Raw genomic sequence first — 16,788 nt, forward strand, 5'->3', positions numbered from 1 at the left:
AAGCTCACTTGCCCTGTCCTGCAGAATGTTGGGTTTTGTGCATCTCAGAAGCATGTTCTTCCACTTGTAGGTAACTTCTGATGGCAAACGGGGATTCATTGACGTGGGATTGGTCCAGTCTCTTTTGGGAAGGACTAAAGGTGTTTAATATGCAAAGGCAGCAACTGGAATAGGTTAGTTTAAACAAGACAAGCCTCTAGGCTTTCCAGGCTTTTAGTTCCTGCATGACTAATGCTTTCATAGAGCAGGAGGTGGCAGCTATGGACATTGTACTGGGAATCCTTGTTAGAGGAAATACCTTTGCTCATAGCAGCATTTCCAATTGGAAATGTCAAATTTAGTTTTTGTGCTGATAGCAGATGTAATCTGCCAGCAGAAGCTGATGACCCAACCTGATCTGTTGGTCGACAGGAGGCTCAATGTGAACCAGCAGGGTGTGCCCTGGCAGCCAAGAGGTCAAACCACATCCTGGGGTGCATCAAACACATCATAACCAGCACGTCAAAAGAGGTGATTATCCTGCTGCATTCAGCATTGGTGCAAGCCTAACTGTGAGTGCTGTGTGCAGTTCTGGACCTGTCATGGTTTAACCCCAGCTGGCAATTAAACACCATGCAGCCGCTCACTCACTCCCCACTCCAGTGGGATGGAGGAGAGAACTGGAAGAGTAAAAGTGAGAAAACTCTTGGGTTGAGAGAAAGACAGTTTAATAGGTAAAGCAAGAGCCATGCAACAAGCAAAACAGAACAAGGAATTCATTCACAGCTTCCCATGGGCAGGCAGGTGTTCATCCATCTCCAAGAAAGCTGGGCTCCGTCACATGTAACAGTTACTTGGGAAGACAAACGCCATCACCACAAATGGCCTCCCCTTCCTCTTCCAACAGTTTTATATTGCTGAGCAAGACGTTGTACGGTATGGAACACCCCTTTGGTCAGTTGGGGTCAGCTCCCCCAGCTGTGTGCCCTCCCAACTTCTTGTGCATCCCCAGTCCACTCGCTAGTGAGGTGGTGCAAGAAGCAGGAAAGGCCTTGGCTCTGTGTAAGCACTGCTCAGCAGTAGCTGAAACATTCTGGTACTATCAACACTGTTTTCAGCACAAATTCAAAGCATAACCCCATACTAGCTACCGTGAAGAAAATTAACTCTTTCCCAGCCAAAACCAGCTCAGGGCACCACAATTTAAGAAGTATGTGAAGGTCCTTGAATGCATCCAGAGGAAGGCAACAACACTGGTGGAAGGGCTGGAAGGCATGTCCTGTGAGGAGCAGCCAAGGACTCTGGATCTGTCTAGGCTGGAGAAAAGGAGGCTGAGAGGTGGCCTCCACATCTTCCTGAGGAGGGGATGTGGGTAGGGAGGTGCTGATCTCTTCTCCCTTGTATCCAGTGACAAGACACATGGGGATGGTTCAAAGCTGCATCAAGAGAGGTTCTTACTTGACGTTAGGAAACATTTCTTTACCGAGAGGGTGGTGAACCACTGGAACAGGCTTCCTAGAGATGTAGCTGATGCCCCAAGCCTGTCAGTGTTGAAGAGAAATTTGGACAATGCCCTTAGTAATGAGCTTTAACTTCTGGTCAGCCCTGAATTGGTCAGGCAGTTGGACTAGATGATTGTTGTAGGTACTTTGCAACTGGAACTGTTCTGTTTTATTCTATGCACACCTCTGACCCTCATTAAGTACAATGGAGGGTGAATGTGTCACTCACTACTACTGGCCTTGCAGTGACTTGGCTATGCTCTGACTCAGAAGGAATTTGGTATATTCCCATAGGAATCTGAAGGGGAAAATGTTTAGTGAGAATTAAGATTATGTTACTAAGCACAGTGCAGTGATCTCTGTAATGTATGCTCTATTCAGGACATGACTGGGTGTCTGGATGATTCTCTTGCAATCTCATGGGTTCTCTTCATGAACTTGCCTTCAAGGCAAATATTTTTTTTCTGTCCATGCTTCAGTTTTAGCCAAGCTAATTACTAGCTAATACATGTTCATTAGTCCACCGAGGAAGGAATCCACTCTGCATGGTTAGTTAACCTCCTAATCACTCTGTTTGTGACGCTTGCTTTTAAAGTCTGAGGGTGTGTTTGCCTTGTGTACCAATTATTGTCAAAATAAGCAGAGACTCTGCCTTTGGGAAAGTGAGGAGATAATTTGTTGAAAAATTTCAGTATGAAATTTGAAATTCAGAAGAGTAAGTATCGTGACAAAGAACATAACTATCATCAGATTTGCTCTTCTAATTCTCGTGTATACATTGGGGAAAAATATAAGAAAAGAGCAACAAATGGCTTAGCTTTTGTAAAATTTGAATTCATAGGTTGGCTATATGACAATGTATAAAGTCCATTTTTCTGTAAACAATGAGTCCTTGTGTCATTATTACCTGGCAATCAGCAGGTGAATTCTCTGCCATGAGGTCATTGGAATACATACTTTCTTGCTAGATATGGCAGGACTAGTTTTAGATTCAAAGACGTTAATAACTTAGGAGCTTAGTTTTCTGTACTGACCTGAGTACAGGCAGTATGTTGATAGCTTGACAATAGATAATGATTACTGAAATGGCAGTGAGCAAATACATATAGTAGCCCATCTATGAAAGCTCTGGATTTAATAATTAAGAGCAGCTATTGAAGAGGTGCCTGCTTTCCTGTCTTTACTGCATTATAGTACATTGCTTTTCTGATTCAGAATGAACTATACTAGAAAGTATTTTTAATGAAACGGAAATAAATGCCAGTGCCTGTTGAACGTATTTCTTCCAAAGGGAGACATTTTTCTATTGTTTAAGTATCCTCTCATGTTCAGGGCCATCAGATCTGGAATACCCCATTACCAGGTGGTAACTTCAGAGTCTTCTCCAGCAGGCCAGTGATCTGTTTTGGTGTTCTGCCCCTCAGTTTCCGTATTCAGAGGCCAAGATAAGCCAAGCAAACACCAGCTGTGTGAGTGAAAGAAAAGGAAGTGAAGTGGTTTCTTTGGTGGCTGATGACTCAGAAGCACAAACTGTGTTCAAACAAAGGTTTGCTGTGGCCCTCAGGCCTGACATTGAGAGGTGTCCAGAAATATTGTGACAGGCAGCCCGCTCTGGAATATTGATGTCTCTGATTAGACCACTCTCATTTCTCTGGAGTTCCTGAGGATGGAAGGAAATAAGGGAAAAAAAAATTTACATGATCTGTTTTTAAGTTGGGAGCCACAAGATTCTGGCATAACACTGCAAGTTTGGGACATGTTTTACTCAGTTTTCTTGCTATCCAGATGTGTGACTGGCTATCTCAGAGAAAGCCACGACATGAGTCTTCTGAGAGCAGAAAGCTTTCTGAGAGAGAAGATGGAATTTTGATCCTTTCTCAGTTAAGAGACTTTTTCCCTAATTTACCTCTACGATAAGTAGGTACCACTGAAATGCAGCCAGATAAGTAAGAGCCAGGAAGCTATGTCATGTATGGGTATTTTCTGGATCACTGTAACTCCCTTTCTGTGTACATTGTCTGAGGGACTTTCAGCTCTATTTTATTGCTCGTTCTGTCAAAAATGCACTGCCATGGCATCACCTCTTAGGCCCTGTTATATTACCAAGACACAGGAGTGTTTTTTTCTCTTTGGAGAATATTTTTTATCTTTTTAAGTTCAAAGTTAAGTGGTGACCCAATATGTCTTGTACAGTTATTTGCAACTGCAGCCTAAGAGAGAAAACTTCATAATTCAGATAACTCCTTTCAGTTCCTACAGCCATGGATGAACTGTGAATAGCTGGTGTTACCAAAGGTGTTGTGTGTTGGCTCTATCTCTCATCTGTGCTTTACTCTTGGAATGTCAGAGTCAAGTCCATTTCCCCAACCACAAACTGCTCAGAAGGGAGACTTACATTAATGTTTCTAATTAAGACTACTTGAACTGCCTCCTCGGCTGCTTTCTTTGCAATTTTGACAGTCTCATTGTCCCAGTCAAAAAAGTCCATGGCCATCATTCCTTCCTCTGCACTGGGGAGAGAGTAAGGGTTACAGGGAGGTGGAGAAGACAAATGATGAGAAGCAGAGGAAGGCAGACAAAAGAAATGAAGGGGAAAAAATGATAAAGGAGAAAAAGATTGCTAAAGTATCACAGTTAATAGATTTCCTGCAACAAGGGAGCTCAACTTGACAGATCCAGATAAATGTCTCTTTCTTCCTTATCAGCAACATTTCGTTGTCATTATCTTTTCCTTTTTCCATTCTTTGTAGCTACATTTTACTCTGCTACCTCCAGAAACATGTTGACTTAGGACTTACTCTGAGGCCTCCCGCTTGAGTACACATGCAACATGCAACATGTCAGAGTAGCTCAAACAACTGGAGATGTTGTTACGAGGGCAGTAGAAGAGGAATGTGAGACACATCTCATTCATGGTGCTTAACCCACCCTGCAAAGACCCAAGGATGACTCAAAGGTCTGCTAAGACACAATGAGGAGACTGTTTCTCCTCAGGAAAGCACTCTTGTTCACAGCTCAAACAGATCCTATTTGGTCAAATTATTTTTTAAAAAAACCCAAAAATCAACAAGAAAAAAAAAAAGCAGGAGAGTTAGAGAATCAAAGTATCCTCACAAGAGTGTCTGTTAAATAGACTGCTCTGTGGTTTTATAACCTAAATATAACCTAAAGATACTTATTCTCTCATTCAGGGAGACTACTACATTTGTATTTCAGACTACTATATTTGTATACAGTATTTTCACTACTATGTATTTCATATTTGTATCATCAAATCTGAAACTTTGGAAAGTCCAACTAAAATATTAATGGAATAAACTCAGTGTGACATCTAGATTGGAATTTTTCAGTTGATCCCTACGTTTGGAATGGACCCAACCAGAGCAAACAATGTTGCTCTCTGTGAATATAAACTCTGTAATCCTCTTCAGGTAAAATCTATTTCTTGTGCATATTTCCAAGTGCAATAATGTCATTAACTCCTCCATATGGCATACTCTTTAAAATAAGTTATGAAGTATGACAATAATTGTTTACATGCTAATTTCTGCAGAATTGATGCTTGGTATGAATAAGAAGAACTAAAAAGAACGTCTTCATATTTTGAGAAGTCCAAATCAGACCCAGCTGTCAGATTACAGCAGTTTCTGTATTTGACTTCTGCCTGTCCACTAAATCCAAGTGTTCAATGATTGAAAACCAACTCAGCTGCAAGTTTCGCTACTTGCACTTGACGTTTTAGACAAGAGTTAGCTTTCATGGTATTGGATGCAAGACAGCTTTGGGATCTGTTCATAAGCCTATTTTAGGAGGGTCTTGCTGGAGACCTACTCTCCAGCCATGCAGCAGCTGTGCAAGGCACACCTCAGTATATATATAATATTGTGTCTGGCACAAGAAGCTTTTTCCAGGGATGTATTTGCTTGAGGAAGAGAGATATGTCTGCCCAAAAGATGTTAACGGTGATAAACTGTTTTTAAAAGCAGTGAAAGATTTGTATGTAGACAAACAAACTTACAGAAGTAATTCTTGACCAATCCAGTGTCTCATAGTTGCATTCAACCAGGATCTCATCCCCTAGGGAACACAATAGGTCACACTGTCAGAGCCACACAGGCAAAACACGCAAAACAACTGCTTGCAATATGGGCAACCTGGAAACTGTGTGAAAACAACAGGCCACAGCCTGAGGAGGAAGGAAGGACAGAATATGTCGACAGGCTTTGACACCTCTGGTGCTCAGCACCTCCCCAGCCTGGCCACCCATGGCTGCATCCCAGGGGAGGAATGTACTGGTTTGGTAATGAGGATTTCTTTCATGTCCCAAATCTCCTGCAGTCTGAATTCATATTTATTGTCCTCAGAGAAGATCCCCAGCTGCTCACCATTCCTGGGGAAGACAAACAAGGGGAGAAAGCTATAACATTTCCAGGGAGGGGTATGGAATAACCGATTTCTGACTGAAATAAACAGAGACAAGAAAAATCCCCTCCAGAAATGATGCTTGATCTCTTTTGTACCATGACTCACAGAACAGACTTGCAGCAACAGTCAGTCCCAAACATACACCTAAAATTTCTCACTCAACCCTCTTTGGTCTGGAGTCCAAATATGGACTTTTTACATGTTAGTAATTGTTGTGCCTTGAAACTTTTGTGTTTCAGATGACAGCCTGGAATCCCAGAAGTAAGAACTCCAGTACTTGCATTACAAAATGCTGTCCTAAATGAAAAGACTGCTGACCCTAGCTGTGTAAAGTTGGCAGGCTCTTTAGGACTTCCATGCCAATGCAGAAGTATCACATATGAACTCTTCCTTGCTCTTTCTACAGTGCCTGGTGATGTTGCTTCTTAGGTCAAGCTTGAGTGCTGCTTCTCCAACCATATTCCAGGTTCTTAGATCTTGTGAATCAGCATGTGGCTCAGTTATGTGAGACAGTGCAGGGGTCTGGGGATTTGATGTTAGAGCACAACCTTCTAAGGCAATGCCAAAATTTCCCCCTGCCATTCCAGATGGGACTCACATCATAACCCAGAGCATGCACCAGCAATGCCACATAAACAGGCAGGGAACTTGATTTTGAAGGTGTCAAACTGAGGACTCCAAGACTGGGGTGTCACTGCAACATCTTGGGTTACACCCATATTGCATTGTCCTCTGTCTCACTGGCACAGATTGTCTGCCTCCATGTAACTGTCTGGAGTGTGGTGCTTGGCTTATCACAGAATCACAGAATGGTTGGGGTTGGAAGGGACCTCTGGAGATCATCTAGTCCAACCCACCTGCTAAAGCAGGTTCACCCAGAGCAGATCACACAGGAATGTGTCCGGGGTGGAGTTGAATGTCTCCAGAGAAGGAGGCTCCACAACCTCTCTGGGCAGCCTGTTCCAGGGGTCTGTCACCCTCAAAATAAAGAAGTTTCTCCTCATGTTTAGGTGGAACGTTCTGTGCTTCAGTCTGTGCCTATTGCCCCTTATCCTATCATTGGGCACCACTGGAAAGAGTCTGATCCCATCGTCTTGACACCCAGCCTTGGGATATTTATAAACATTGATAAGATCCCCTCTCAGCTTCTCTTCTGCAGGCTGAACAGATCCAGCTCTCTCAGTCTCTCCTCATAAGAAAGATGCTCCAGACCCTGAATCATCTTCATAGCCTGGTGCTGGACTCCCTCCACTAATTCGTTGTCCTTCTTAAACTGGGAAGCCCAGAACTGGATGCTGTACTCCAGATGTTGCCTCACCAGGGCAGAGTAGAGGGGGAGGAGAACCTCCCTCGGCCTGCTGGTCACACTTTTCCTAGTGCAGCCATTGGCCTTCTTGGCCACAAGGGCACGTTGTTGACTCATGGTCAACCTGTTGTCGACCAGAACTCCCAAGTCCTTCTCTGCAGTGCTGCTTTCCGGCAGGTCCTGCCCTAACCTGTACTGGTGCCTGCGGTTATTGCTCCCCAGGTGCAGGATCCTACACTCACGCTTGTTGAACATCATTAGGTTCTTCTCTGCCCAGTCCTTTAGCTGGTTATTCTGAAATTAGAAACCTAAGGGGGAGATAGGCCCCACACCTATACTACCAAGCACTTGCACCTCTGTGATGCCTCTTTGGCCAAAGCAAAATTGTTTTTTTTTAGTTCTGTTTGTTTGTTTGTTTGTTTGTTTATTTTCAAAAATTCTAAGCGTCTGAAGTAGTGTTTAAATGCTATGCTGCAGACCACAATCTGCTATTTTCATAGCTTGAAAATGAGAATTCATGCTCTGTGGGCTGGGCTGTGATCAGAGAGTGCATAAGGGTGCTGAAGTTTTCAGTGTGGGAGGATGGTGGAGGAAACCCAACCCAGGGTAGTTTTTCCCACACAGCCCACGGGAAAGTGGTACATGCAATCCCCAGAACTGTGCCTGTGTGGCCTCAGCATGAGTCTAGTTAGCAGGACCAAGCTAAGCAAGGGCACTGTCTACCTGCTACCTAGTGTGGATTAGCAGCAGCCCAGTGCTTGAGCTCACTGCCTGGGCCTGTTTTATTTAACAAGAGGTGCAGTACTGATCTCTTATCTCTTACTCTCTGCTGAGCTGATCTTTCACTAGGAGCTAGTTCTTTATACTTTAACTCAGACAGTACAGTGTCTTGGGCACTGACAGATGGAGACTAACCTGGGAACATCATTCTCATTCACTCTAGCCCAGGAGGTAGAGAAGGGTCCTGTGGCATGGGCAGCGACACTGTGAGTTTCCTTCTCTTACCGGTGTTGAGCAGCTTTCACTCCTTTGCCAGACAGGTGGGTGTGAAGCAAGTAGGCAAAGACATGCAGATCTGGAACCAGCATCCCATTCATCTGTGGTTCAAAATGAAGTAGGTCAAAGTCTGGCAGACAGAGCTCAGCACTATGTTTCAGTCCTGCCCATCAAGTCAAAAGCTTGATGGAACTCATATAATTGTCAGCTTACCATTTTTCTTAAAAAGGACATTGAAGCCCATTTCCTTATGTAGGTCACTACTGATTGAAATGTTGCTCTAGTGAGCCTTTTTGGAAATGACCCTTCTGGCTTTAGGTACTCTGGCATAGTTGTCTGAATTTGTGATACCTCATGCTGGGTACTGTAAGCATATCTCACTATCAGCTAAGTAAAAAACAAAGACAATATACAGGAGAGATAGTAAGTTAAACATCCAGATACACAAAGTCTAAGAAAGAGCAGATAACAGAAAGAGTGAAAGCAGAAATCATAAGACACTGATCAATAAACCACTAAAAGAACAATTGAAATGTAAACCTTTAAAGGCTCAAAGAAAATCTTTGAAAATTGATAAAAGAAGAAAAGCAAGATTACCTCAGGCCTCATAAAAGGAAGCAAATTTAAGGCCCATCCAAGGGGGTTTGTTGGACTGCGTAAAATTTACAGGATGTTCTAAGTGGGTTAGGGGAGTGTACAAAATTTATTGTGGGATGCTTAGGGAAGAGGTCAAAGGAAGGGAAAGAGAGAAAGAAACATGGCAAAAATGGAGAGAGGAAGAGGAGAGCGCAGCTGTACTCAAGCAGACTACTGGTCAGTATGTTTGTCTGATCCAACCTGGTACTTGATTGCTGCTGACTGTACTATCTTATTAAACTCTGTTTTTGACTACTTTCTGCACGAGTGTGCTCCCTATATGGTATATATGTGTGTGCCTGTGGTTTTGAGGTGGGATGATCCATTAGGGAGCTTCAAGCTGGAAAGACCCAAGATCCAGACCAGAGAATGAAAAAAAGGGCCCTGAATCTGGGTACAGATACTGAAAGGACTTATGGTCCGGACCAGAAATTGAAGAGAAGAACAAATGTGATTACATCTGGGAGCTGGGTGAGTGAGCATACGGTTGTGTTCCTCTCGTGAACTTTAAGTCTGATTAGTCCGAGAAGAGGAAGAAGATTGGGTCATATGTGCTGTCCATGCTCATGTGAGCATTGTTTGTGTCTGGGTGGTATCTGTAAAGGCCATGTTCTCCTGTCTGTGTTTATCTGTCCGTGGTCAGCTGAGTCCACTCTCTGAGTGTGCATGTTTGGATGGGGTTGGGAGTGTCTTATCCCTTTGGAGTTTATCCACAGCCTCAGCACTGGCTGGAAATGAAAAAAGGGAAAGTGGCAACCTCACATCTAGCAGTCCTGGAGAGGATAAATTCCCTGGATCCCACAGTCCACTAGAGCTGATTATTACCAGCAGCCTCTTGTCTGTGTTTTGTGGGATGTTAGATCTCCACTCTAGAGGTACCTTCTTGACCTGAGAGACAGCACCACATCCTCCCAGCCTGGTACTGCCTTCCTGCACCTTCCACACGCCTATGGCCACTTGCATGTGATGGACCAGACTCCCTTGGGTGTCTTAGGAAGTCACTACATCCTTTAGGTTTTGTTTCCCTTTCACTTAGATGGGATGAAGGGGTATTTGAGCTATGGTTCTGACATGCTTACACAGCTCTGCTAATGCTCTTGGGCCAAACCTTGAGTCTCTTCTGAGAACAGATATCCATTTTGCACCATGCAAACATGGAGGCTAAGATGGCACCCTGCACCAAATGACTTTTGGACCTGTCTACAGCAAGATGAAAACCTAAAGTGGGAATGATCAAGAGAGATTTCGTATGGCTTTCCTCATACTCACTTCATCAAACTGGCTGGAATTGCACAGGCCATAAGATCTGTAGGATTCTGCTCCAGGAGGAATGAAATGCACAGGGAAAATGAAGACACCTGTTTGCAGAACCCCCACATCATATTTCCGTAGCTCTGGCATGTGATAGATTCGCATCCCTGAACTGTCAATCAAGCCTGTAAAAGAAAAATGACTACTCCTTCAGCAATGACCCCAGAAACATCAGAAGTGGGGCCTGAAGCAACAGCGCATGCAGCGTCTCTTTCCCAATCACAGGCTGGGAACAGGCACAGATTAACAAGAAGACCTACTTATAGTCTCAGACAGTTCCCATAAAATTACTCCACACTTTTGTGTCCCCTTCTATAAAATGATGGCAAATACCATGGTGGCATTCTTCATTACCTGTCACAAAGACTGAGGGCTGGAGTACACGGCATTATAGAAGCCTGGGGTGGTATTATTAGGCTCTCAGGTCTTCACCCTGAGCCTTGATACAGCTGTTTCTCCTGCAGCCACGCTGTCCCTTCCCACTCCACTCCTTTTTCCTATGATGCCCACATTTCCCTGATGTTTTCCCCAACACTCCCACACAGCGGGAGGATGTGCTCTGCTTTTTCGATGGCAAGATGCATCTGATCTAAGCAGGTGTAACAGTGTTTCTAAAATTTAAGTTCTTCCTGAATGGGAGCCCAGTCCAGCTGACTCTTGCTGTCCTGAAGGTTGTACTGAGCAGCGTATGAAAGGATTTAATGCAGAAGCTGGTTTCTGATAGGCATGTAGATGAGGTCTGAGACTTCCATCCTGAAGACATTCTTTGTCAGACAACTGCCCAGCACTTACTCACCTGGTAACAAGTCAAAATTGCTGTAATGGATTTCTAGTTGGATGTACTGAGGGTCCCTAAGTGTCCCTATGGAAATTCCAGCTTCATTTGGAAATTGGTAAGACTGAAGAGGAAAAGGAGGAATAAAGTTATATGGAGTAGTTAGTTTATAATACTTCTCTGTTTGTTTGTTTGGGTTTTTTTTTTTTTGATTGAACACTTACAAAAAGAAAGTTCTTATTTTCTCACATTTCTGAATATTTATTTACATATTGTTAGAAATCAAAATGTTCTGGGAAATTCTGCCAGTTCTATTTCTTTTCCATCTGAATTGGAACAAGGAAGAATTTTCAAGCTTTATTTTTCATTTGTCCTTTTGACTGGTTTAATATTTATTTTTATTCTATAATTAATAAGAAATTGTTATAGTATGTGTACACTATTACAGCAAATTTCATATCAATATTGGCACTGTATAATATAAAATATGAATAGAATTAGTATAAGGGTTTTGTCTAAAACTTACCTCCTCCATCTCTCCATCCCTGTGTACATGCATACTATAGAAATACAAAATACATTTTGCTTTGAAAGGCATAAGATAGATGCTACAATTTGTGCAGCACTGAATTCTAACTAGGCCGCTCAGAAGCACCAGTTTCACTGAACTTTTAATTTTACTCTGCTGAAGAAGAGGCAGAGCCAGTAGAAAAAAAGCAGAAAGCAGGTACACTTCTGTCTGTTATGCAAGACTAGCACAAGGAGCATTTTGTGAAATGAATGGCAACTTTATCAAAAGGTCAGAATGAGAGCCTTAGTGTGCAACATACAAAACTTGTTTAACGCAGGTATGATGATAATAATAATATGCAGAGTATTGACAACTATGTAGAAATGGCCGGCATCACCCAATGCAGCAGAAGCAAAGTAGGGACAGTATGAGGAAACTTCCCCAGTTTGTTTGGCCTTGCAGGACTGTGGGGTCTTAACTGAACAAGCTGCCAACAAGGGTGCAGCTGTACATAACAAGAAATGGGGCAGGGAATGGGACCTGCAGACTCACCTCTCCTCCAACAGCCCAGCCCACAAGCACCTGAGAGCACAGGGAAAAATCTGGATTGGCTCCATAGCAATCACCTGCGCCACTGGGTAACACACTGGTGTTGCCACAGGCATAAACAAAAATGGGATGAACCAAGGTTATGTTGTGGGGTGTTATTACAGGTTCAAACTGTAACCAAAAGAAAAAAGTGAAAGTCATCATCAACTCTAAAATATTTATTTCCCAGGCAACTGGAAAGAGCAGTTAACCATAGCTGAGGCAAACATATATAATCTGTTTTGCAAAATGGATGGTAAACTGGATGATGATTTATGTACTCATTTTGGTATGGAACCAGCAGAGTCCATTTTCCCAGAAAGGATTTCCATCTTTCCCTAAAGCACCTCTCTCAGAATCACAGGAGTGTCTATTTGACGTGTTATGCTGAGCAGCGTGGTTCCAGGCTGGAAATGTACATAGTTTACCACATACACCGTTATCTTGGCTGCAAAGCAAGATAAGGGACCTTGATCTCAGGTCCACTATGTGCCAAAAGTGCTATAATCAAGACAGTTTTAAATAAACCCCAGAAATTACCTGAATCTGTTCATTAATCACTGAACTTATTACCAGCACTGATGAGATCAGGCATCAAAATCTTGTTGTTACCACAAGAACTGACAGAAACTCTTGAGTTTGTTCTGCATGATTGCCTATGAAATTCTTCTTTTTTTTTCCAGTCCATGCAAATTCTTCCTTGTGAAATTTTGCCGTATGCCATTGCAGTAGAACATCTGTTTGTAAACGCTCAAAACCCATGAAAATAAGGGTTGCTTGACCTTGAAGCAAAGCTACCTTAATTTGAGAAGTAAACTAGGCTTATTTTGGAAAGTTCCTGTTTCTTTTTTTTGCTCTTCCTTTTTTTTTTTTTTTTGCATATTCCGTCTTGAAAACAGAACTGCAAAAATATTAGTTTTGCTTTCTATACAAATACCCTTAGCAATTTCCGAGGACAAAAGCAAAAGTATTTTCAAATATAGAAAATTTCAGAGTCTCCCTTTGGTTTCAAAGATACCAATAGATAACGTGGCCTGAGCTCACTACTCTGAGACATCAGACTTGTAGCAAGGTTTCTTCAGGTGTGACGTACACAAAGACAAAGGTACTTCCAAACCTAGAAACCAGGCACAGCTTATCTCCACACAAGCCAGACAAATTGTCTGGCTCATCACAATGACAATGAAAGACAGATGGAATGCTCCCAAATTTATACTAAAATGCTGTAAAAGACGGACTTGTACACATGATTGAAGGAACAAGTCTCTCCTGACCTGTTTTTTTCACCCAGTAATACAGCCTGCAAGTTTATCTTGTAGATATGGTGTTTCTGCTTGACCATGGGCAGTGGGATAAAGTCACGGGCATACTTGGTTTCTTGAACTGGGACAGCAAACTGGGAAAGAAACAGGTACACGAGTCACCTGAAGGTTCCCCTGGCAACTCACTGATGTGCACAGGGAACTGGAGAAACCAAAGGGAGGCAACACAAGGAGAATGAGACGCAGAACTGAGAGGGCAGGAAGGATGATGCATTTAGCAAGTGACTGCTTGCTTTTTGATAACGAGTGAGATAAGAAGATAAGACTGCATTCTGGTGAAGGGCAAACACATCTGCTCTACCAGGTCTTAAATTCTTTTTCTTTCAGATTTTTTCTGTGTGGTTTTGTGTGGGGTTTTTTTTGTTTGTTTGTTTTTCTTTCCCATAAGGGAATTGCGTTACTAACTTACCTATTGTAATACGAACTGAGCGTAGGAAACATCCATCCGGTTCAATCAACATTTTTAATTGCCGGTTTTCTGGAGTCACAAACACAACTCATGATAACACTAATCCCACAAATCTTTACACAAAAATAGTGCCCTCTTCCCTATGGAATATTGCCCAGGCTGATCAGCAGATTCCGCTTCATCTTGAGTGAGAGCTGACTGTGTGGGCTGATGCGATTCAAAGAGGAAGGTGTTAATGCAATAACACACTGATAGAGCTGGTACTTTTGAGCTCTGTTTGACAAGGATGGCACATGTACTATGAGCTGACATTAACAAGAGGCTCCAGCTCTCTTGGATAAACGCTTATATCTGACACCAGTGTATATTGCACTTTCTGAGCTCTTAGCTTGACTCATAACAGAGCATTTAAATGTATACCCATTATTTATCTTCTCTGTCATGTTGTGTGGTTTCTATGAAACTAAGATGAGAATCAATAAATATCATCAGTATATTATAGATATTTCTATATGTGTCTATATTGATGGAACAATAGCTCTGTATACGTCAATACCTGAGTTAATAATTATATTGCAATTCAATAGCACCACAGCCTGTGTTTGGCTCCTTAAACTCTAGTCAAGGGAACAGACTACATCTTACAGCATTTTTCTAATAAGTAATCCCTTCCACCTCCACATAGCAACCCTCTTCTTCTCACTTCATTCCACTCTTGCCAGCTCTATTTGCATGTTTCCAAGATCAGTCACATCAATTTTTCAACCTGTGCAGTCCAAATGTACAGCATGGTCGTGATCAACTTTGCAAAGAAAGGGCAAATTTTTTAAAATGTCAAATAACGCTCCTATCCAATACTTATATTGTCCAGCCTCAGATCATAAGTGAAGAATATTTTGGGGTCAGTTAAGTCAGGTGGGCCTCTGTAGCTCACCAAGAAAACAGATTTGGAAAATCTTTGTCCTTCAAAGAATTGAACTGTGTAATCAGTGCCAAATGCAGTAATGAGGTGTGCTGTATCCGTCTGTAACAGGAGTGTTTCATTGGAAAATCTCCCTAATTCTTTCCATCAATCACACACAGATACTCACCCCACATCGTATGCCTTATACCGCTGCACATATATTAAAATGCAATCCACATACAACCATGTACAATTAAAAATCACTGAGAATAATATAACTGTGTATATTTAGTACATACCCAGGCACTCAGACAAGATGTGAGAACATACAACAGAAAGTAATAAGTGTAATACACAAGATTTGTCTTGTCCAGACAGAGACATTTTTTTAACTGGAAAAGACACAAGGAAAGCTGTACCCACTGTCATTTCACACACAATATTAAGGTACGCATGGATTTAAAGTGCTGGTATGTGAAATGAAAGAAAGCTGGAAAAAAAATAAAAAGCTGTGGGGGATTTGATAAGATTTCAGAACCTGCATCACTTTGAGTTTAAATTTATAGCTACCGAGTGTCTAGATAGTGTTCTAGCTGTGTGATCTGTACGACGATGCTAAAGATCTGATTTTCAGATCTTTGCATATCCTAGAGCAAGCAGATGTATTGATCTGTATATACATTACTATGCTTTGGGAAGTTTTTACAAAGAATTACTAAGGGACTTACACAAAAAGCAAATGAAACTGCAGCCCCCTGGTTCCCAGTAGCAGCTACTGTTGAATGTGAATGTGGTCAATGATCATGTAAGGACAGCAGCAGCCAAGGAACTCCAAAGGTTCTTCCCATTCAGATTGGGATTATAATTCTTCAATTAATAAAGATCATTAAGAAGCTTTGTGACTACAAAGACATCTAACCAGTCATTTGCACATGTATTTGACTTCTGGAAAAATGGTGAATGTTCATCTAGTGCTGGACAAATATTTTTGAGTGGCCTAAGCCTTGGATAACGCTGATTTACCCAGAGGTCCCTCAAGTAAAGGTGAAATGGTGTAATCAGTGTCTATATATGGGGAGTTCTGAAATCATGTGCATTAGTGTGCTTGTCAACAGTGGCAAAACATACTTTTTATTTAAAAGACCAGGTTGGGTTAGCAATGTTTTTAATGTGAGTCAATACCAGTATGAAGACCTTCCAAGAGAGAAGGACTGACATTAACAAAACTCTCCAAATTTTCTAAACATAATTATTTTCAAAATACTGCCTTACATTAGGCAAATAAAATTTTTATCTCAAATACTAGGTTGTTTTTTTGTATGTGGCAAACGAGAGACAGAGAAATGAGCAGGATTTTGAAGATGTGTTCAAACTTAAAAAATGCTGAGATTATATCTTCTCGATTCTTTGATGTAAAACTTTATAAGAAAACATCATGATGTCAAAATAGTGCCGTTGAAATGGGCATTATAAATGTTGCCATATGGATCCATATTTTTCTTTATATTCCTGTTATTGTACTGTTGTGAGAAAACATGTCACTCTCAGATCAGATCTGGGGATACAGTGGGACATGAGAGCAGATTTATTTGAGATCTTCCTTGAGAAACCCAGTTTCTTACTGTGATATCCAGGTCATTTTTACTGTGATATCCAGGCTATTTTTTTTACCCATTGGACATTACTCAGGTAATTTGTGTCACATGTCTGAAGGTGCGTTTTGAACAGCATGGTGGGGAGGTCTCATTCTCTGATACCGACAGCACTTGGTAGTCCTGGCTTTCATCTTCCTCAAGGGTGGCCTCATCTACCATGTGGCAATCCTGAAAGAAAGGAACAGTGGTCAAAGCAAGAGGAGAGGGAGAGGGAGAGGGAGAGGGAGAGGGAGAGGGAGAGGGAGAGGGAGAGGGAGAGGGAGAGGGAGAGGGAGAGGGAGAGGGAGAGGGAGAGGGAGAGGGGAGAAGAGAAGAGAAGAGAAGAGAAGAGAAGAGAAGAGAAGAGAAGAGAAGAGAAGAGAAGAGAAGAGAAGAGAAGAGAAGAGAAGAGAAGAGAAGAGAAGAGAAGAGGAGAGAAGAGGAGAGAAGAGGAGAGAAGAGGAGAGAAGAGGAGAGAAGAGGAGAGAAG

General features: G+C 42.1%; 1 protein-coding gene across 1 annotated transcript in view; it reads right to left on the reverse strand.

Moving 5' to 3' along the window:
• Positions 1-1,462: 1,462 nt before the first annotated feature.
• Positions 1,463-16,788, reverse strand: part of LOC102087866 (putative DBH-like monooxygenase protein 2) — a 20,796-nt gene continuing 5,470 nt past the window's right edge. Inside the window, 13 exon segments of the mRNA XM_065037077.1 lie at positions 1,463-3,141; positions 3,877-3,991; positions 4,280-4,410; positions 5,500-5,580; positions 5,775-5,871; positions 8,218-8,309; positions 10,114-10,280; positions 10,952-11,054; positions 11,994-12,161; positions 13,327-13,425; positions 14,623-14,784; positions 16,345-16,400; positions 16,403-16,487. Coding sequence (XP_064893149.1) covers positions 2,902-3,141; positions 3,877-3,991; positions 4,280-4,410; positions 5,500-5,580; positions 5,775-5,871; positions 8,218-8,309; positions 10,114-10,280; positions 10,952-11,054; positions 11,994-12,161; positions 13,327-13,425; positions 14,623-14,784; positions 16,345-16,400; positions 16,403-16,487 — 1,596 coding nt within the window. The 3' untranslated portion in view covers positions 1,463-2,901.

The sequence above is a fragment of the Columba livia genome, chromosome 1 (genome assembly GCF_036013475.1).
Source record: "Columba livia isolate bColLiv1 breed racing homer chromosome 1, bColLiv1.pat.W.v2, whole genome shotgun sequence".
Classification (NCBI taxonomy): Eukaryota; Metazoa; Chordata; class Aves; order Columbiformes; family Columbidae; genus Columba; species Columba livia.